The sequence below is a fragment of the Homalodisca vitripennis genome, chromosome 2 (assembly GCF_021130785.1).
Source record: "Homalodisca vitripennis isolate AUS2020 chromosome 2, UT_GWSS_2.1, whole genome shotgun sequence".
Classification (NCBI taxonomy): domain Eukaryota; kingdom Metazoa; phylum Arthropoda; class Insecta; order Hemiptera; family Cicadellidae; genus Homalodisca; species Homalodisca vitripennis.
The window spans coordinates 136,276,463-136,298,775 of record NC_060208.1 but is presented as its reverse complement, the minus strand read 5'-3'; the positions used below and the strand labels follow the sequence as shown (position 1 = coordinate 136,298,775).

General features: G+C 33.8%; 1 protein-coding gene across 1 annotated transcript; it reads left to right on the top strand.

The window, feature by feature from the left end:
* Window positions 1-343: 343 nt before the first annotated feature.
* Window positions 344-20,574, top strand: LOC124354761 (lysosomal acid phosphatase-like). The gene is made up of 7 exons (XM_046805447.1): window positions 344-713; window positions 3,481-3,585; window positions 6,338-6,577; window positions 12,058-12,231; window positions 16,309-16,435; window positions 19,708-19,931; window positions 20,356-20,574. The coding sequence occupies exons 1-7, from the start codon at window positions 552-554 to the stop codon at window positions 20,539-20,541; spliced, it is 1,218 nt and encodes a 405-aa protein (XP_046661403.1). The 5' UTR covers window positions 344-551; the 3' UTR covers window positions 20,542-20,574.
* The last annotated feature ends 1,739 nt before the right edge of the window (window positions 20,575-22,313 follow it).

The following is a 22,313-nucleotide window of genomic DNA, read 5'->3' as shown; positions in this document are numbered from 1 at the left end:
CTTGTTTGTAAAGTTTATATTTTTTTGGAATAAATCTCATTATCTCATTATCTCTCATTATCTCATATTGGGTAAAAATAATTCTTAAAAAAATAATACATAAAAATATTTTTTAATTGCAATAGAAAATATAATTTTAAATATATTATTCAGTTACAAACAATACAGTTTATTGATTTATAATAATTTTATAAGTTAAAATATTTGGTTTCTGTGCTCCACAAAATAATGGCTTTCCTTGAATGATTTAAAACAAAGTTTCAAATGTTTATTTCAAACCTTACATTAAAAATATTGCTGGACTTCTTGTAATAGAAGGTACCTATTTAATACTTCCTGTACAGTAATCTGTGTGCCCTTCTGACAACATATATTATATATATAGAGCCACTACTGTAACTTATCATTAGATTAAATTACAAAGCTATCTCCCTCTTATACAATAATCTTTTCATTGAATTTTAAATCAAAGTTAAATGCATCTGTCTTTCACTAACATTAGTGCTTACTTAGGTTGTAAAGCTAAAACATACTGAGTTGTCAATTGCAGCATGGTTTCTACTAGTATCTTTGTTCAGTTAGCCGCCCTGGTATTTTGTATAGTTGTTATTATCTACACTTTCAGCTTATCTATGAAATCGATGGGTGATGAAACAAAAATGACCAATTCCAATGGTACCAGAGTGTCCGACACCCTCAAATTTGCAGTTATTGTAAGTGAAAAACTTAGTTAAAAAATTGAGTTAAACAATATATTGCTTCTGTAAGTTATGAATAAACATGCTATGATGTGCAAACATATAACAAAATATAAATGTAATTATTTATTGCTAAACAATATAAATTCACTATTTATAATTGTTCAAATTATAGCCAAACAATTTTTTAACATTTATGTGATAGGTGGAAATAAAGAACAATAATAATAAAATTTCAAGTTGAATGATATTTTCTCATAGTTAATTGTATCTATGGTATGGATATGAGTCATTTTGACACAGGAGAATTTTTAGGAATAAATGGTAAATGATTTTCACATTAGTTTAACAGACTTGTATTGTTGATTTGTTCTTGTTAAGGTATTAGTCTCAAGACTGTTATTGGTAGTTATGAATACCCTATATTATAGCCACCATACTATGCTTCTTGCCTCAATAACTGAACTTTAACAGAGCCTATTACTTAAGGAGCCAGTTGAACTGACCCATAGACTTGAAATGTTGCATGAAGCTTCATTCCAACACAAGTTTCATGATGGTATTTTGCTGACCATTATAAAATATTTTGACATTGGTCTTATTGGTAAGCATAATTGCAATGAAAAACTATCAGAATAAATATATTTTTTAAACAAACTCAATCCAATCATATGAAATACACAATCTTGTGGTGTCTGTGTAGACATGTACTCATAGAGTAAAAAGAAAACAAAATAGAGTGGAAAGACAATTTCTATATAGACAAGAATGAGTTCTATGATAATTCATGTCCAATCATGAAATTCATTAATGCCTACCATCCAGTATACTCCACAATTTCTTTTTTATTAGTCGGGGTCATACAAAAATTTAATTTCTGTATGATTCTCCATCTGTCTGTAGGATATCTCGAAGAAATGAAATATAGACTTACAATTTTGCATGCAACCTCAGTGAAGCCTGATACCTGACAACATGGAGTGGTGTACTTAGGTTTTTGGCCGTGACAAAACAATTTTGAACACGAGCACAAACTACACACACTTACTATACCAAAGCATTTGTTATTCGTTATTGTTCTGTTTTAGGGCCTATTATTTTAAGTAAATTGTATTTTATTCATTAACATGTATATGCATTAATAAGTGTGTAAATGTAGATTAATTCTAACTGATATAAATATTGACGATTTCAATGTAGTACATGTTAAATATTTATTAAATAAGCATGTTAGTTAAATAAAATTTTATTTTGTTTCAAAAATTAATACTAAGAAACAAGTAAATAAGCTTCCTCCTCCAAGGCTCTCCGGCTCTCTAACCGAGAGACCACGGGTTCAAATCCCGGGGAGGTCCAATCATGTACTTTGTACTTTAATAAAAAAACCAGTGCACTTTGAAGCCGGCATAGCTGACGCTGAGGTTTAAATGAGAAAGCAATGTTGAAATATTACAATTTTCCTTAATGATATGACTGGGCCTGGATCTTAGACACCAACTTTTCTATATCAACCCTATTGTTAGTGACACTAGTTATGTTTTATGGATTTCTTATCAAATAGATTTTTGTAGTTTTTGTTGTTTCTACAAAGTTCACTTGAAAATGTTTTGCTCTGAACTTTGTTTACTTTTTTAGTTGTATATGCCATTCCAATATTTCTTTTATTTTTTTTAAGCTTCTCGTTTACTTCCATATTTTTGGCACTTCCTTATTCTTTTCTTTGCTCTTTCTAAAGGCATTTCTTGTTCAGAAGATTCTTGTGTTGGTATATTCATTACTTCTATACAGTCCTTCCTTTCCCCTATACTTACGTTTAAGATTTTCCACCAACTCCTTCCTGAGATATTGAAAAGCTACTAATTGCATCAAAAAGTTCAATTTTATGCCCTGTCACTATACAAAGTTTTATGTTTGTATATATATATATATATATATATATACAGGGTGTAACAAAAATGTTAGGCTAGCTATGTATTTTCAAATTCTGTGTGTGATTCTAAGCTAAAAATGAAGAAAAACTTTTTTCCTTTTTCCACTTTGGCTACTAGCCACAATTTTTTATTAACAAATTATTATCTCTAAAACTAGTAAAGCTAAAGAAACCAAATTGAGCACATAGGTTTGAATACGTAAGAGGAAAATAAAAACAATAATTGTGTTATTTTCTTCCAGGAGGTGTTACACAAGTCAATTCAAGTTTTAAAAGGATTTAAGATTAGATTTGGATGAGTGCTATTCATTGCAGCTTATCACTCAGTAAGCTGGATAAATTGTTTTGTCCGCTGTCTACCCGTGGGATGTAAAAATTGATTTTCTGTGTGATGTATGTCTATCTGTTCGCAGGACATCTTGAGAATGAAATTGAGCTGTACGCTTAATATTTGCATGCAACCTCAGTGAAACCTATCACCCGACATATGGTGTGACATAGGTACTTGTACCTTGTTTATTGATAAAAGATTACATCATTTTACAGGTTGTTAATAGTTCAGCAGATTAAGTACACATCAACTCCTCAACGAATAGGAGCAATACATTTATCAGCTAATTCACAACAATCTTTCAAACAACAACCATAAATATTGTAATAAAAGAATAAAAATTGTATTAATGGTATGATATAAATATTGCAAATAACCCAAAACAATTTCAGAGAATGCAAGAACAATAAATATTTTAGTCACAACAACTTTAGTATTTCAACCTGGAACTTACAACAAAACAAAAATACTGAAAAGCACAACTAGCATGACTGATAATTAAGAAAATGTTAATGTTTTAGATCTCTCGACATGGGAACAGAGGGCCACTTTTTAATTTTCCAAATAGTCCTTATCCTGTTAATGACACAAAATACTGGCCATATGGCATTGGACAATTAACTACAGTAAGTATTGTTTAAAATAAATTATTGATGGGCGTATTACAATATAGTTGGAAAGGAAACAAGAACCAATGTTTGTGTTGTATAAAAAAACCAAAAATAGTTTTTCAAGAGATCGGTAGAGAAATCTCTTTTAAGAAAGACTTGGATTGATTTTTGCAGAAGAGTGGTGAAAAGGTTAAAAATGCCAAATGGTACATTTTTCATATAACACTAACAAAGCCCATTGCAGACTTGCAATAATGTTTATATGAAGCAATGGATTATGTCAGAAATGAATTAAAGCTACTAAAAAGGACCTGAAAATTATCACTTTATCTCAGTTTTGTTGCCTGATGCTGAAATGACTTCTTTACATGTCTGATTAGTGATGATTGGTTTTAAGTGTGATGGCTAAACAATATGATCTGTGAAACTACAGTGTCTGTAAATGTACAAGGACACTAGCCAAGAACTAATATATATATATATATATATATATATATATATATATATATATATATATATATATATATATAGGTACTCTAGTATTTAAACATTTTCTAAATTTAATTATGTTATGCTATTGTCATATAGTCCATGGAAACAAAATTTTTGATACAAATTAGACCTTTCTATCTTTAATACAGCGGATTCCACAACTGTAGAATGAATAAAACCTGACAAATGGTTTTAAGCATATTAATAGTCTATTAGTTAAAGAATGTTAAGCTAGTCTTAGAAAAAATGGAAAAATGTGTGACAAGTCTGTTAATTACGGGGTTGAATTTAATTTTTCTTTACTTAACCTAAAAACAGTGTAAAATAAGATTTGATATCTCTTCACAGAATAAATAGTCAGAATCAGAATATACTGTATTCGAAAGTTTCAAGCTTAGAATAATAGTTGTCACAGAGTACAAAGGGAAGTTAATGACAGTGTTCACATGATAGATGTGGTTCGTTCCATGTATTCCTCCAGACATTAGACTGGATCCCTCAGCAGCCAGCAATGAAACCGTTCCCTCACTAAAGCTGGTGGCCCCCTCCTCACTTCTGCCGGGACAATGTTAAAGAGCCTTGCTCCAGCATAGCTTGGTTTCCTGGAATAGGGTGTGTGATGGGGCAAGTCGAAGCTGTTCGCACCTTTCGCATTATGCGTATGGATGTCGCTGTTTTTCACTAGGGGCAGCTTGGTGGCGTGGAGAATCACTTCATAAGTGTAGAGGGACGTGGCAGTTAGAATTCCGAGACTTCTGAAGGCTTCCCTACAGCTCTGCCGATGTTGAGAACATGATATGACTCCAATTGCTCGCTTTTGCATCACGAACATCCTCTGGATATTGCTTTGAGATGAGCCACCCCATATTATGATACCATACCTGAGATGGGACTTGAAGAGTGCATGGTAGTAAATTCTGATAACATTGTTTGAACTACTAGATCGAACACGCTTTATTGCAAATACCGCTCCGCCAAGTTTCAAACAAAGCGAGCCGATGTACCAATTGACACAGCCTGGCTGTGGCACAAGGATGGGTTTTTTCTTTGCTAGAGGACCAACGCTTTGTTTTCCCCTCAGGATGAACGCCTGTTGCTGTCGACGCCATAGTAAAAACACTGTTGTCCATATATCTTACAAGTGTTATGTTGATGTCTGTGTCAGTTATTTGGTGGACAGTACCTATCTTGGTTCTTTCTTAAGATCTTGAGGTTGACGATGAGGGACATCCTGAACTCTGGTCCCTGTACCATGATGTCCTCTGTTTTTAACGCTTCTAGCAGTTTAAAATAAGTAAAGAATTTGTCGAAAAACAAACATCAATGACAACTGAGCCTCCCACACCGAATTCAGGAATAGTTGCTCCAGTCGCTATGCTCTGATTCTGATACGTTATTGCTTGAATAGCGAAGCCTAAATTTGTAGCTAATATCCACACTTTAGGGGAGATCGAGGCTATTATCTAATGGTTCAATGAAAATGGTTGGATCTATATCTTCACTCCCTTCCAGTAGCGATGTCAGCTACCATCAACCTAAAATGAAAACAATTTGTTGTAATGGACATCCCTACCGCTAGTGCCCACTGTCGATATTTGTCGACATCAATATTTAAGAATGTAAATCGAGGCCCTAAAACAAAATACAACAAAGTAATACGTCATATACATATCTTTATATCACTATGAATAGTGTACAGACATCTCACAATTTTTTTTTCTAAGACCAGCTTAACATTTTTTGCTTAACTTAACCGTTCTTAATCTTTATCCGTTCTAGAGTTGTATATTTGTTATGCTGTTTTTAAAGCAGTTTTTACAAACAGAAACAAAATTTTGGGGAATCTGCTGCATAGATAGAGAGGTATAATTTGTGTCAAAATGTTGTTTTTCATAGGCTATGTGGCAATAACATACCGTAATTAGATTTATCAAATATTTAAGGACTAGAACCTATGTATTTGTATTTTGCTTGCGTCCTTAATTTTCGACAGACACTGTATATTAACGTTTTAAAACATATAAATTCCCATTAATTTTATCCCCAATGAAAACTGATTGGCTGATGATTGATTTTCTTCTTACATGAATTTCCTCCATCACCTTCATAGATGAAACTAGGTTGTATATTATATAATACAAATTAGCTCTCTGCCCCTGACTATAAAATGTTTTAAAGTTTATTAATAAAAGAAAAATATGTTTATATAGATTGAAAGAGTTATAACAGTTAATTATTAATATATTATATAAGCTAATTTCTTTTTAACTTTTAGGTTGGACGGGATCAAATGTACAACTTGGGAATAAAAGTTCGTGTTCTATACAATGGATTCTTGAACTCAATGTACTACAACAAGGACTTTTATGCATCAAGTACAGCCATAGATAGAGCGCTGCTGAGTGGAGAAGCATTTTTAGCTGGACTGTACCCTCCAACAGGTTTCCAACTTTGGGATAAAGAAATCCTCTGGCAGCCTATACCTATATACTCTAACTCTCCTGATAAGTCACAGGTGTACTTTTGAAACTTCAAAATTAACGTCTCTAAGCTTTAGAATAATTTTTCAGCTTCATCTACTATTTTTTTGTTGTGTTACTTTTCTTGGATGAGGGAAATAATCTTAGAATCTGCACTTAATCCTGAAAGGATCTTTGTACCTTCCTTACTAATTTTTAATCCTCAAATCGGAGGTTTCTCAAAAACCTTAATGGTTTAAGAGCTAATTTCTCTAATTTCCTTTGGGCTCAAGAGATAAGCTCCTATAGTATGAGACAGTAGCGTAGCCAGAAATTTCGTTCGGGGGGGGGGGGTCCGAAACCGGGGCATCCGGGGAACGTTTTGTGTGTTATTTGCCAATGAGTTCACTGGTAAAAGGTAAATACCAAAAATATGGGATTTAGTAACTACGCCTTATAGAAAGTGGAAAGATGTAATAGGCCAATTCAACTCTCACAGCAACTCTAGTACCACAAATTTTCTTGTATAGCTACAGAAACTTTACGAAGTTCGATTCTGGCCGAGTAGAAGGCACCAAAGTGATGTTGGATTCACTGGATAAGAAAGAAAAAGAACAAAACAGAGCTTCACTCAAGCGTATAATTGACACAACTGTATTCTGTGGAGAAAATGAAATACCCCTTCGGGGACATTGGGCCACTAACGGCCGAAAACCCTTTAGAAAAGGAGGGCAATTTTCGAGCGTTGCTCCGGTACAGATCAAACTAACGGTCGGAAAATGCACCGGAAAAACTCTACTGATTAGAAGTTCGGCTACTTTGGATTTCACTGATTGAGGTATTTATGAATGAGTTATAATGACGATTTTTTTTGTATCATTACACTGTAGACGAGTATATAATTATCGGAAAAAAATCACTTTCGGTCGGAAATAAAATGCACCTGAAAAACTCTAATGATTAGAACTTCAACTACTTCTGACTTCAGTTATTGAGGTAAACGTGGTATTTTTGATTGAGTTAGGACGACAATTTTTTGTTATCATTAAACTGTACTCGACTATCTATATAATTATCGACAAAACATCACTTCCGGTCGGTAAACGTCGAAGAAAAGCTCTCTACAGATTCAAATTTTGACGAGTTTGGATTTCACTGGTTGAGTGGTTGAGGTAAAAGTGGTACTTATAATTTTGTTAGGACATTGATTTTAGGTATTAATTCAACGCCGACTAATAAATATGTATTTATCGAGAAAAAAACAAAAATAATCACTTCCGATCGGAATATACTAAGGAAAATGAAATAATACCTCAGTCAGTGAAATCCAAAGTAGTCGGAACTTCTTATCAGTAGAGCTTATCAAGTGTATTTTCTGACCGAAAGTGATATTTTATATTTTTTAGATAATTATATACACGTCTACAGTTTAATGACACTAAAATCAACGTCGTGACTTAATTCTAATTTTACGTCCCCAAGACGAATTTGAACGAAGTGGTCGCTAATTTAAACTGTCCAAGTCCAAGTCGGGTCGCTAGGATGGCCTCTGGGCGCTCCTCCTGGTCTGTGGGCAGTATCTGAGCAGTTGAGCTCAATGACTTGCCTGTCAACTGGAACAATTTGCTCCTGCAGCATTCTAGTAGCTGGTCGGTGTGCCACTGAGGGCCACTGCTTCATTGAAGAGCCGGGTGAGGGCGGACAGCTGCGCAGCAACTTCGGCCAAAACGGCTTGTAGGCTGCGCTGGGCGGGGGCGGCTACTTCTGCTGCTGCATCAGCTGCTGGCGCCTCCGTTTGTTGCGGCGGAGTGGCTGGTGTAGGTGGCCACTCTAGTTTCTGCCTGGGAGTCACCCTGGGCCTCTGTGTGACCGGAAGGTCAGCCACAGATGCCCAGGGCGAGGAAGTCGGTTGGCTTGGGTTTCGGGGTTTCCTCCGGCGCTTCTTCTTCTGCGGCATGTCGTCCTCAGCTTCACTCTCCGATACGGAGTCCGCTGGTGACTCGTCACGCGCTGCTCGCTTGGGCGGCTGGGCCGTTGGTCGCCTCGCCGCTGGTTTGGTTGGCCGGGACTTGCGGCCTAACTGGACAGCTGCCACTCTGGCCTCCTCGTAGGCTGGACACCCACGATAGTTGGCGTTGTGATCGCCGCCACAGTTGCAGCAGTGACCCTTAGGTCTTCAGATGATTTTTCCCGGAGCGGACGCATTTTCTCGGCCTCCCGCAGTTGCCGGAGCCGTGGCCAAAGCCTTGGCACCGGTAACACTGCGGCGGGCCGACCGGCTTCTTGTACGCAGTGACTGAGACCCTGACATGGAGCAGGCTTGTCACGTTGTAGATTTGGCAAGCCCGCTTGGTGTCAGGGTTCTCTCGCTCACTGTACCTGGTCAGCGTGATCAGCCAGCTCCTGGTGGTCCCCTGGCTTTCCGAAGTCGTGCAACCTCGTCGACGGCGAAGCCCTCGTCAGTTAAGACATCGAAGAGCTCCACATCATCGGTGTCGGGCAGTCCGCTGATCACAACCTTAAGCGATCTTTCACGCCCAAGGTTGTGAGTGTAGAAGGGCAGCTTCTTGGAACATAGGTACCGCTGAACTGCCCTGAAGTCCTCCACGCCAACTCCCCCAACTTCTTGGTGTGGGTAGGCCAGTCCGGAACACTGTCCAGTAACAGCAAGGGTATCCTGGACGTAGAAACCGAAGCCGTAGGTTGGTCAGGTGTCACAGTAGCAGAGGTGACGTTGTGGCCTTTAAAAAGGCCCTTTGCTGGAGCAGCGACCTTCTTAGGCGCCGAGCCGGCAGGTGGAAAGCTAGGCCTCTTAGCTGGCTGCCCAGCGCTTCCAAAGGCACGCTGTCCCATCTTCTTGAAGATGTCACTCATGTTGTTCCAGGAGTTGTTGACACAACGAGCGCTGGAGGTCGAATGTTCGCCGTGTTACAATTTAGGTTACATTGCGACGTCACGTGACCGCGCCCTATAGCAATACCGTGATTACACTACACTATCCGAAAGGCCGAGCCCAAAAGTATCGTTTGATACTTTATGATTTAAACGAAAGGACAATTATATTTTTAACAAAGGTCACTTTAATCAATTAAAACAATCAATTTAATGTTTGTAGACAAGAGTAAATGACAACTCTCCTTTTTTTCTCCTGCTCCATGCTTTACTTTTTAATTTGTCTTAAAATTTCGGGGGCGGTCCGGACCCCCTGGACCCTCCCCTTCGCTACGCCACTGGATGAGACATATCAATGCAAGCCTGGGTTATGGCACGGTGTTGCCAGCTGTAACGGAAAAATAGCTAATGATGGAATAATAAACTGAATGCAATAACTGAACAATTATTCAATTGTTTTTAAAATTGTTCAAATCACTTGTTTGTCTTCGATTGTTCCCATCACTAAAAATAGTGAAAGAATGTTGGCTTTTGGGGTCAAAAAGCTTTAGTGCCCATTCTGCAACAAATAAATTGTTGTTTAATGTACTTAGGCTTGATATATGCGTATATGGTTTTAAATTCGCATGAATATAGAAGTTTCTTCCAATAATACTAGTATTAAAAACATATTGTGACATGTCTTTGCGTAACTAATAAATGTTTAAAATTTATTTTTACATATAATATGTAAAACCTAAATTTAAAGAGTTAGTATTTTTTATTTTTTAGACAAAGAACTGATCAAAACAAAAATTTGTTGAGAATTATAAGTGATTGATTATTTTAGTAATATTTATTCAAACATATGTTTTGTAATTTGGCCAAAATCTTTAGCTAAAGATTGAATGATTGAATCTTTATTTTCATGATTTAAACTAACACGTGTTTACAGTATGACACAGAAAGTGGACAAAAAATAATTAATACAATAAAATATGCAGAATAATGTAATGCTGAAGAACAAAACAGATGTAAATAACCGGAAAGACGTATAGGCGAGATGTCGTTGCATCGACTTATACCGAGAATCAACTGATATAACAATTGGCAACGCGTGCAAGGTGATGCGGTAAGTGGGGTGCCCAAATGGACAGGCTTTTAAAGATATGTCTTGTACTGTAGGCATTTTTTTTAGTTTTGCAAATAACAGGGCAGTTTAGCCATTTATACATTAACTTATAGTTTGCATTCATCTGTCTGACAGACCAAACTTCATCAGATGTTTATGAAGGGGACATGTCCTCTTGCACATCTTCCTTGCTTAAATCTAGGAGTTTTGATCATCCTTTTGCATTTGGAGGGATAAACATTTCTGATTGCCTGAGTCCTAAGGTCTAGTCATCCACTGTTAGAATATTTTTAATGTACATTTTTCAATATACTGATGTCCATTAGAATATGTAAAGTAGCCTATTTATGTTTTTAGATATTTGTTAAGTATTGCGTTTTTTTTTTTTTAACCTGATTTATCAGAAATGGCTTGGTTTGGAATGGCTGTTATTCAATACTAGTGTTTCAAATGGGTTCCGCATATGTTGTGGCTTCAACTGGGTTAATATAAAACGACTTCAATTTAAAAAACTTTCTTTTAAAAAGAAGAGCCTGATTCCTTTTTAGACCTTATTTTGCACATCCTCATTTGTGACTAGCCCATGCAAGGTTCCTATCAAACAAAATAAGGAGGAGAGTTGATACAGTTTAAGAACGATAGTACTGATAAAAAATACTGCGGTTATAGATGGGATTTGAACGTGTACTGGTACTATCTTTAAATTGAGATTCAAAAACTGCACGGCCATCGGCTCTCCCAGCTTGATAAGAACATCTCTACAGTTCTTAAGGTTCATGGTTTTGAATCAAGAGACAAGAAACTATATTTATGCACCCAATCTCACCATTGTACTAGGCCTGGAAGCAAGTGTCTTCCAACAGGAACATCTTTGACAATTCTTATACAGGCAGAAACTTGTTTCCAAACATCTCAGATACCAATGTCAGGGTTCCACCAAAGCAATCTATGCATCTTGTATCATTGCACCGGGACAAAAAAACCAGAAACGCCAAATACAAGGACACATCATGAGGCACCCTTACTTGGATGTTGATGACCACTACCAATCTTAAGGTCAGTGATAATATTTATTGTGAAATCTTCTGCAATCTTTTGCATCTCTCTTCAACCAAGCTTGGAAGCAGCTTCACCAATAGAGGATTTATCCTTTTGGGACATAATCTAATGATGGTCATTGGAAGAAAATTCCATCTCCTCATCCTATTCCAATCTTTTTGTTATACACAAAAACTTATGAACACCAGCAGGGACGCCACTGTAACCCATTACTTCGACATTTGTAATACAGGTGAAGTACATGAGGAACACAGATGCAAGTAGCAAAATTTAAATATTGCCATTATATACATTCAGAAAAGTATGTTAAAACTGAAATTATACTTACAATATTTCATTGTTTTAAAAACTGTATAGTTAGAGTTGGAAAGTAGTTGAAAAGTTCATAGTTTTGTTGAAGTATTTTCATTTAAAAGAACATGAATAACCTATTTCTTTTAGTCACACAAATTAATTTTTTATTTCTATTTATAGGATTTGCAGAAATGTCCCAGGTACATGCAAGAAAGGTTGTCAGCAGGAAAGATCTACATTGCTGATAATTATACAAACTTGACAGCAGTTGTGAACTACATAAATAGAATTACTGGTGCCAACCTGACCTCAGTCTTAGGTTTGTTCATATCATGGGACACACTTGCCTCTGAGGTAGGAAGAAATAATACATAACGCTCTTTCAGTTAGAACGAATTTATCTAAAAACATGTACACCAGTGCTTTTTATTTCCGAAAGCTGCAATTATTTTTACAGATTAATAGTGGTATATGACATTTTTAATTTTTAAAGAATGTTTGCATGTTGTTATATACAAATAGTGATAATGTTTTATTGTAGATATACATATAATATGCTTTTCTTTATTTGAAGTTTGTTTTAGACGATGAAAGGATTTTGAAGGAAACAGGATTTTTCTGTACATTTGCCATCATTCACTGATACTATACAATCAGTAACACTATGTTTCGAGAACAACAATCTGATCTCTTCTTGAAGTAAAAGACTAAACTAATTAAAATGTATCTTAAAAACCATGATTAAAATCAAGGTTGAAGTAAACAAAATATACTATAGCATTGTGACACATAAGTCACAACAACAGCCACATTGTGTGTCTATTTCATGCACACTAACTCTAAAACATGCACTTAATAAAAACTTAACATATTATAGACAGGTTCCTTATTGTTCATGCTTCATGTATATCTGTAGGATTATTTTACTTCATTATGAGCTAGTAATCAATAACTCTTTTTAAGAAATCAAAATCAATCTTCTATTACATATGCGTTTGCAAGTACATTTCACAAATTATCAAACTATTATCAAAAGTATAATTTTTATATAGAATTATAAATAGTCTCAGACGTACAAGTTTGAAATAGTTTTGTAACCTATATCCGAAAATAATTTACTACACTATATCCAATACTAAGGGAATAAAGTTATGCAAATGATTTCAACGATAATTAGTGTATTTAAAATCAGCAATACATAGGGAAAAATAAATAGTAGGTAAAACATTGAAATGTTAACTAATGTTTTAAAATAAAATAACAATATTATTTAATACAGCCTTACCAAGTACAATCTTAATGCTATTTGGGCTGGATGGTGATTTGTTTAGCTCTTTCAAAAAATGTTCCTTATCTTAACTCTTTTAGAAACTTAAAAAATGATAAATCACAGGTGGTGGGTGGTCTTCTCATATTTTTCTAGCATTTAGGTTTTACTTCTTTGTCTTTATAAGGGTTAATGTACTAATACAGGGTGGAGCGCGGAAGTTTGCTTTTTTGCACTGCAGGCTGTGGTGGCACTGTTGGTCGAAGAGAGGGGAGAGTGGGCGTGGCTTATAGTGGCTGATGGGAGATTTGTATTACTTCTCGTTCCAGTTGCCATCATGCAGTGGACACGAGAGAAGAGGTCGTTTTGTGTTGAAGCGTATTTCTCAAATGCCCACTCGATCATTGCAGTGCAGCGCGCTTTTCGTTTACGATTCGCTGTTCCCCCACGCTGACTTGTTCCTGGTCGGCAATCAATTGTAAATTGGGTAACTGCATTCAGAACAGCAGGGAATGAGTCATGTGTACGAAGGGGACCCCAGGGAAGGATTACAACACCGGAAAACATCGATAGAGTTAGAGCAGCAGTACTGCAATCTCCAAAACGCTCTGCTCGGAAGCAATCACTTGCTCTTGGCATTTCAAGACGTTCTCTCCACCGGATTCTTCATGATGAACTGAGCTTTTACACACATAAAATGTGCGTGGTCCATCAATTGTCAGCACGGGACTATTTGACATAACGTACTTCTTGTGAAGACATGCTTGCAACTATACCGCGTGACGCAATTGTGTTCTTTTCTGATGAGGCACATGTTCACCTCAGTGGGTGTGTCAACAAGCAAAACATGCGCTACTGAAGTGGAACAAACCCCAGAGAAGTCCACCAGAGACCTCTGCATTTGGACCGCGTCACTGTGTGGTGCGCCATATCACGAGTAGGCATTATTGGCCTTTACTTTTTTCAGGATAACCGTCGTGCCATAACTGTGAACTCCGAACGGTACTTGACTATGATACAGGATTTTTTTCAGCCGGCTCTTGAGGCAATGCAATTAGTGGATACATGGTTCCAACAGGATGGTGCCACTGCACACACAGCGAGGGTTACCATGAATTGTTTGAGGCAAATGTTTCCTGGACGGCTTATCTCTTTGAGGGGTGATGTGAACTGGCTCTCAAAGAGCCAGACTTAGCCCCATGCGATTTTTTCCTTTGGGGTTACCTGAAGTCGAAGGTGTATATCAACCGTCCCAACACCTTGGAAGACCTAAGGAACAATATTGAGGCTGAAATTGGCAGAATACCAGTCGACATGCTTGTTAGAGTTAATGAAAACTTCAGAAAACGTATGCAGAAGTGTGTGGATGCCGAAGGTCGACATTTGCTAGATACATTATTTAAAACCATGTAATTTTAAAATTCCCTTACTGTTCAATATAATTAAAATAAAAAATAATTTTTCCTAAGGTTCATAATTTTTTTATTTCATTTCCAAATCAGCAAATTACCGCGCTCCACCCTGTACTTCAGTTTGATCTTTTGGTATGTATAAAACCCACTTTCAATACATATTTAGCAGTTACATGTATTTACCAAAATCAATGTTCAGTGACCCTTGTTTAAAAATTGCTGTAGTAAAACAACCTTGAATTTTTCTCCATTAGAACAACGTTAAACCTAATGCACTTTATAAATGTCTCATTTTAAAGATATAGTATTAATATACATACAAACACTTTTTAGGTTTTTCTTAAAATATATGAATATCTACACAATGATGTACCAGAGAGGAAATTTTCCTCTGAATAATCTGTAAAAATATTAGAAAAACTAAAGATACATATTAGTTATATCTTTAAAATTAAACACTTTCTATACTATGTGACTAAAATAAGATTGTAAAAGTGAATGAGCTTTAACATTGTTCTTATGGGGATACAATCAATATGGCAGTGTTTCCTCCTCAAGTTCTCTGAAATTTGTTGAATGAGTTTCAAGTTGCTCTTTTGATCCCAAGGGATCAACCCTAGCTAGAGAATTTTACTATGTAAGTTAAACATTTTATTAATTTAGAGTTATAACTAAAGCAAACATAATTAGTTCCATTGTAAAGTTTCTACATAAATTTACAAAATTGATTTAGAATTATGGATTTTGTATAATTCTTGTAGTGAGATAGTTGAGTTGAATATAAACACAATACCAATTATAAATTGTAAGAAAAGATTGTCCAGGTTTTAGTGGTAATCTCAGGATACTATCGTTAAAAGTGTTGAAATTATTGTTGTATATGAATTACTATATTCACAAGCCAGTCTCTCGGAACTAGTGTTAAAGTTCCAAAAACTGATGATGTATTCGTTCATTATTGCAACATCAAACACAATAAAATTATGGGTAATTGTTGTGCCTTAATTTTATTTTCTGTGTAATTCAATGCTAGGCACAAGAATTAGGCTAGTATTTATAGTAAAAGGCTGACTAATTTAAAGGGATTCAACTTTGAATGAGTTTAGGAATATTATCAAGAAAATACTAAATAAAGTATACTAAAATAATAATGATTTTTGTAGATGTTAATAATTACATTTATCTGTTTGATTTGTCAATTTATTTGTTATCCGATATTTTATCTTATATGATCTCATCTTCAGTAGTGTAACATTTAGTGAGTAAACTTTAAATATTACAATAATTTAAACACATGGTTGATATTTACTTGTGAAGTCTAAAACTAACATGGAAATAAATTACTATGTCAATACAATTATGTAAGTTGAGTGTCTGTACATTGTTTTAATCTATTAATTTCATTAATACAGTGGCTGTACTAAGTTGGGTTTATAGAAAGAATAAAAATTTCAAGTTTTTGGAACAACAAAAAATAGTACAAAACATGGATTTTATAGCAATGCAATATTTAAATATTGTAGATGGAGGATATGTGCACTACCTAACTAAGTCACTCTGTGAATATGTTTACCCAGTGTGGTTTACAGTTTACCAAGTTAATGAAGAGAGATTGATTTTACCCTCATTTCAGTCAAGAAAATGCCTCACAACAGTGACTTCCCTTCCAAAATGTTGCTTATACTATATATGAAAAACAACAAATAATACTAGTGCATTTCACTATTAACTTATAACAGAAATAAATTGCAGGAAGTAGAGGGATATGTTTTACCAGAGTGGACGAAGAAAGTATACCCTCAACCAATGAATGATTTAGCTGGAAAACTCTACTATTCCTTCTTTGCATCAACTTATACTATTTGCAGACTCGTCATGGGTATGTAAAGACAGTATCATACTTTGATTACTAGTAATTTACTTGTTGCTGCTGTCATTCTTATTTCAACATTTCTTTTGGCACTGTCAGTAGGAAGATAAATTTCATGTCTGGCCATCAGCTTGAAATAATAATTTACTGGTGCGTTAGTAGTTTTGTTGAATAATTCTTACGATGGTATATCAACTCTTTATTTTTGACATGCTAATATTGTATTCTTTTCAAAATAAGAATATAAAAGTATGAAAACTCCACATTTGTGAAACAATAAAAAATTTAAATAGGTAGTAATGGGCATACAATATATGGTTTGTAAATGTGTATGGGTTTTAAGCTCTTTTAAAAAAGTATCAAAAAAGGTCTTATACTTAAATGAGTGTGAATATATAGCTACTACTACACTGGACATTTTAATTGAATGGTCATCATATATATATATATATATATATATATATATATATATATATGTATATAAATGAATGTTTGTCTGCATGTTCTATATAGAATCGTAAACTATTTGACCGATCATTATGAAAATTTGTATGTGTGTAACTTGCCACCAAGCGGCGCTGCAAAATATAAAAGTTTTTAAAATACCTGCACATTATAAACTGCAATTACGAATCAATTATGTGTATTAAATAGCCAAACACTATTTAAAGGCGCTAAGTTATGATGTTATGATGATGTTTAAAATATATTTCTGGTTGAACTTAAAGATTGAATGTTAGACGACTTTATAATAAAGTACATGTACGTGTTCAGTGGTTATAAACATACACTTTTGAGAGATCTTCTTGATCGTGGCGACAAGGCAAACTCTACATTGGCATTGGAAATATAATTCGCTTGAACCAGAAGTGCTCTTACATGGGCAAAGCTTACGTAAAGCGAACAAAGCTGCAGGAAACAGCTAGTATTTAATATATTATACAATGTTTGCAACCAATTAATAACAATACCTGTAAACTTAAAAAGTATTGTTATAATATTAACAATACTTAGGAATGTTATTGTTATATAACATTCCTGGCTATAATACTTTTGCTCATTGCAATGATAGCTATAGAGCGGGAGGAGTGTTATGTTTTGTAGACAAGGACTTGGGTTGTTTACCAGCACAAGTAAATATGACGTCAGCAGACGCATTACTTCTAAATATTAGTTTTAAGAAGTCCTATTTTAAACTCTTCTGTCTGTACAGACTTCAAAACATACCCGAAAATGTATTTTTACAAGAACTGTCGCAAGAAATTGAATCATTGAAAAATAATGTTATTATTGTTGGAGACATTAATATCAATTTAGCTAGTAATAATTTCACTGTAAACACATATCATAGCCTGATGAACAACAATGGTTTTATCTCCTTAGTCAATTCCCCTACCCGCACCACCATTTCAACTCAAACAATTATTGATCACATTTTTGTAAGAAATCGAGATTTATCACTTTTTCAAAGTGCTATTTTTGACAATCCAATAACCGATCACAATTTTTTAGGGCTAATCTACAACTCCTCTGCAGCACAAAAAATTAAGACTGTCAATCAGAAAGTTTTACTTTTTGAGAAACTTCTGCAGCACATTTTTATTAAAATCTCTGTATCTCGCACTAATAAACTCTCGATTGCAATATGGACTAATATGCTGGGGTGGAACTTATAAATACTTAATTGATAAACTTCGAACAACCCAAAATTATTTTCTGCGCATAATTTTGCATAGACAAAAACGAACATCTTCCTTACCCCTTTTTAGACAACTTAATATTCTACCAATTCAATACATGTTCATTTTTAAAGTATTGCGACTCTTTTATATCAGGAGTGGTAACATAGGTATTGACCATGTTCACTACAACACTCGCTTTGCGCTCAACAAAAATTACCGGTTGCCTAAAGTAAACAGATCAATTTTTCGCCACTCTTTCCAGTACTTAGGTCCTAAGTTGTACAACAAGTTACCCTTGATCTTAAAAAATATTATAAATTTTAAAATTTTCTGCAAAGAAGTAATAATTTGGCTTCTTTCAAAACAGGATATTGGTTACCTAACCTCAACAATGTACTAGAAGTTTCTTACCTGTGAGGATATATATATTTTGTTTTCATCAATTATTTCATAATTTTGTTGCAAGAAAAGAAAAGAAAAAAAAAATTCTTTTTGTTGTTAAAAATGGTTCAAAAAGGCTGTTTTAAACATATGGTTCTACAAGTGATTGTTAAGTTTTGTTAAGTTGTTAAGTTTTTGTTAATCTTGTATTAAGTACTTTATGTATTGTCAAATTTTTCAAATGATAATAAAATACTTATAAACTGTTTTATTTTTCTAACTTTTTAGATTCCATAGATTAAGTAAAAAGTTTTTTTTATTAAAATACGTGCTTACTAGTAACTGTTGTTTCCACTACTTTTTGTACTGTTGTTTTCTTTGTAGGTATTCCTTCCAGGGTTTGTATCTGTTTATTTTGTTAGATTGAGTGAAACAAGCAATAATTTTGACCAATTATTTTGTCATGTACAGATATCGCAGATGGCGACTTTGTGTTTTTATTTTGTTTTAAAGTGCTAGACTCATAAGTTTAAATGTTTTTGTAGGTAATGTATTTTTGTTCAAAACTGGTCACACTATTTATAAAAGTGACCAGTATATTTCCAAAACAATGAAAGAATTGTAAATGTTTGTTAAAATTGGAAATAAATCATTTATTCATTTATTTTATTCATTTATTCAATATTATTGCATACTTCTTCAGAAATTTGTACATCCTTATTATAAAACAATATATTTAATGTTATTAGGGTTTCAAAAACACATATTAATATTGACCAATGATACCAATACAATTCCATGATACAAATTTTGCACACATAATGCAAACGGCTATCATTCTGAAACTTTACATTTGTTGAAATTGTCTGACAAACTTACTTAAGGCATGTATAAGTACTACAGGCATTTCTGTTATAAGTTTAATTTGATTTATTTATACATTGTTATGACACTTATCATGTTCACAAGTTAATTTTTATTGTATGAGCCCATGAAGGTAGATTTACATTTTCAGATGGTGATAGTTTTAGTCAAAGGTTTGGTTGTCAAGAGGTCAAGATCGGTGAAAATTCAAAACTCTTCTGGAAATTTTGTTACGAGTTTCCTCCAATATAGGTAGATTTCTATTAAATATATCTAAATTGCTATTATTATAGTTAAGGTTTTAATATGTATAGAAAAAGCAAAATTGTCATCAATTATGCATGTGTTTTTCAGGTAATTTCGTTGATGAGATGCTGACTGCGATGAAGTCTGTAGTGAATGGAACACTGACTCCAGACCGTAAGATGTACTTCTACTCTGGACATGACATCTCCCTTGTTACCCTACAAGCCGTCTTGGGTATACCGCAGACTTCCATGTTCACCTTGGTGGCACCTGGCTCTGGAATGGTACTGGAACTCCATCAGGATCCAAACACAGAAGAGTTCTCAGTTCAGGTCTGATGTTCTAATAAATCTAAAGTGAATTCAAATAAAGTTTGTAATTTAAATATGATAAAAGTCTAAATAAAATTTATACAAAATGCCTTTAATCTTATACTATACTTATTAAATATTTTTAATGCAAGAATATGTTAATTAATCTAAAGTTTTGTGTAAATTAAAAATTGTGTGTGTGTGTGTGTGTGTGTGTGTGTGTGTGTGTGTGTGTGTGTGTTACATGTAAAATACTGAATTCGGAGGATGTGTAATTTTTTATTACTCTTAAGTGGGTTTTGAACAGTTATTGAATATACTTATTTTTAAAGTTTTAGCATTCATTCTAGCATTTTATTTTTTACTTTGTTTTCTGAAAAATGAAAATTAGTTTAACTGTTTTTAAATAATGCAGTGCCTTAAGTGTTTTATTTTTGTGTTTCAGGTACTCTACATAGATGGGAGCTCCCCAGACTTGAAAATTACTCCTCTGGTTATACCTGGTTGTGGATCTTCTTGTGGTTTTGACCAGTTTCTTGACATTACACAGAAATTTACAAATGTCAGTTTTGAAAAGGAATGCCAACTAAACAGTGACGTTAAACGTGATTTATTACTGTACTATGAATAAACTTGTTCACAAAATAAACTTTAATTTAATGTTTCTTGTTTTATTTAATTTTTCTAACACTTGTTAATATTTATTTACGTGTAATTGTAAAATATTCAATTTTTATTTTCAATCTTTCAAGACAGCTATTAGAGTAATTAATATTAGTCAAAAATATTATTGTTTAAAAATTAATATTACTAATTAATCATTCAAAAGCAATGCACTTTCTAAGCTGTATTAACTCTTTCGACTCTGGGTTTTAGTTTAATACAAAGTTTACTGATATTAAGGTAATGCCTTATTAGTCTTTCATAATAAACTGTGAAATTGACATCAAATTCAAAAACGCACTTATTTTGTTATTAGATATATTTTTTAACAGTTTTTAATCTTAATGACTTACTTAAAGTTACAAAATATTATTTATAAAAAATGCATGTAATATTCAATGTTAAACACTGTGGACAGGATTTTTTACTTTAAATTGGTATTAAGTGAATAAAATTAATTATATCTATATATATTTTAAAACAATTTAACGTTTATGAATCAGTATCAAACATTGTTCATTTAGTACATATTATAGTTTTAATAAAGCTAAACTATTTTACTGGTTGAGTTAAAACATTTCACTTTTTCAATTTTGAAAAAATACATTAAAAATTCCCTTTATGGTGTTCTAGATTGTTAGTTATGGCAAATATTTGGCATAACATTTTTTTACATTAACATAAAACACACACACACACACACACACACACACACACACACACACACACACACACATGACATTTTTGTAAATAAGGAAATTATGTAACAAAATTTAAGGACAAGTCCCAGAGCCATAAACATAACCTTAAAATCAACAATAATACTATACTGTGTTATAAAAAAATGACAGCTGTAAGCTTCTTGTCATCCTTTCTAGCATCATGCATTCTCCTTTATTCCAGACACGTGCCATACGTCCTTGACTTCTTGTTTACTGTGACAAATTCAGGAGCTAGGGAGTCAGGAGTAATTTATTGTTTATTGGTCGTCACCAGCGAGTTCCTGTTATACTAACTCAGCATTGGGGGGCTCCAGAAAAAATATTCGACTGGACCCCGTCATGTTCCGCCACCACAAACCCTTCACACAGCTTCACCCCCACCTCCGTTATCCTATTGATAACATCTTATTATGTTGTTAATCATTAAAAAATTCAATATATGTTGTTAAAAATAAGTACAGAAAAATTGTATTAATCAGACCATTTTAAGCATTATTTTTTTAAATTAATTTAATGAATTCTAAACATGTATGATCCATTAATATCCATATACATTATTTTTGGATATTAATAATTGTGAAAAAATCTTTAAAGACTGTGCTTTTTTAATTTTATTGTTCTCAATTGAAGATAATTCGCCTTTAGTATCGACATACCAGTTATGATTTATTGGGTCAGACCAGATATAAGTGTTGGAGAATTTGTTGATTGATCGCTAAAACTAATATTGACTTTTCTGTTTGAATGCACAGTGTAATAAATTATCACGATTGAGATTATTAAATCAAAAGTAAGATTATCATTTTAAAAGTAATGTGGTAGACATAGTTTTATTGAAACTGTAACTGATTCTTTTCTGCTGGTATACACAGATCGTTTTTATATGGTGAAGTATTCACTTTGTTCGTATTGTATGAAATTATCTTGGTGGTGGAATTCGTTTACCATAACTTTCCTTTTATGTTTCTTGACTTAGGTGTGTTCAGGCTAATCCTTGATTATTATTAAACTAGGCTCA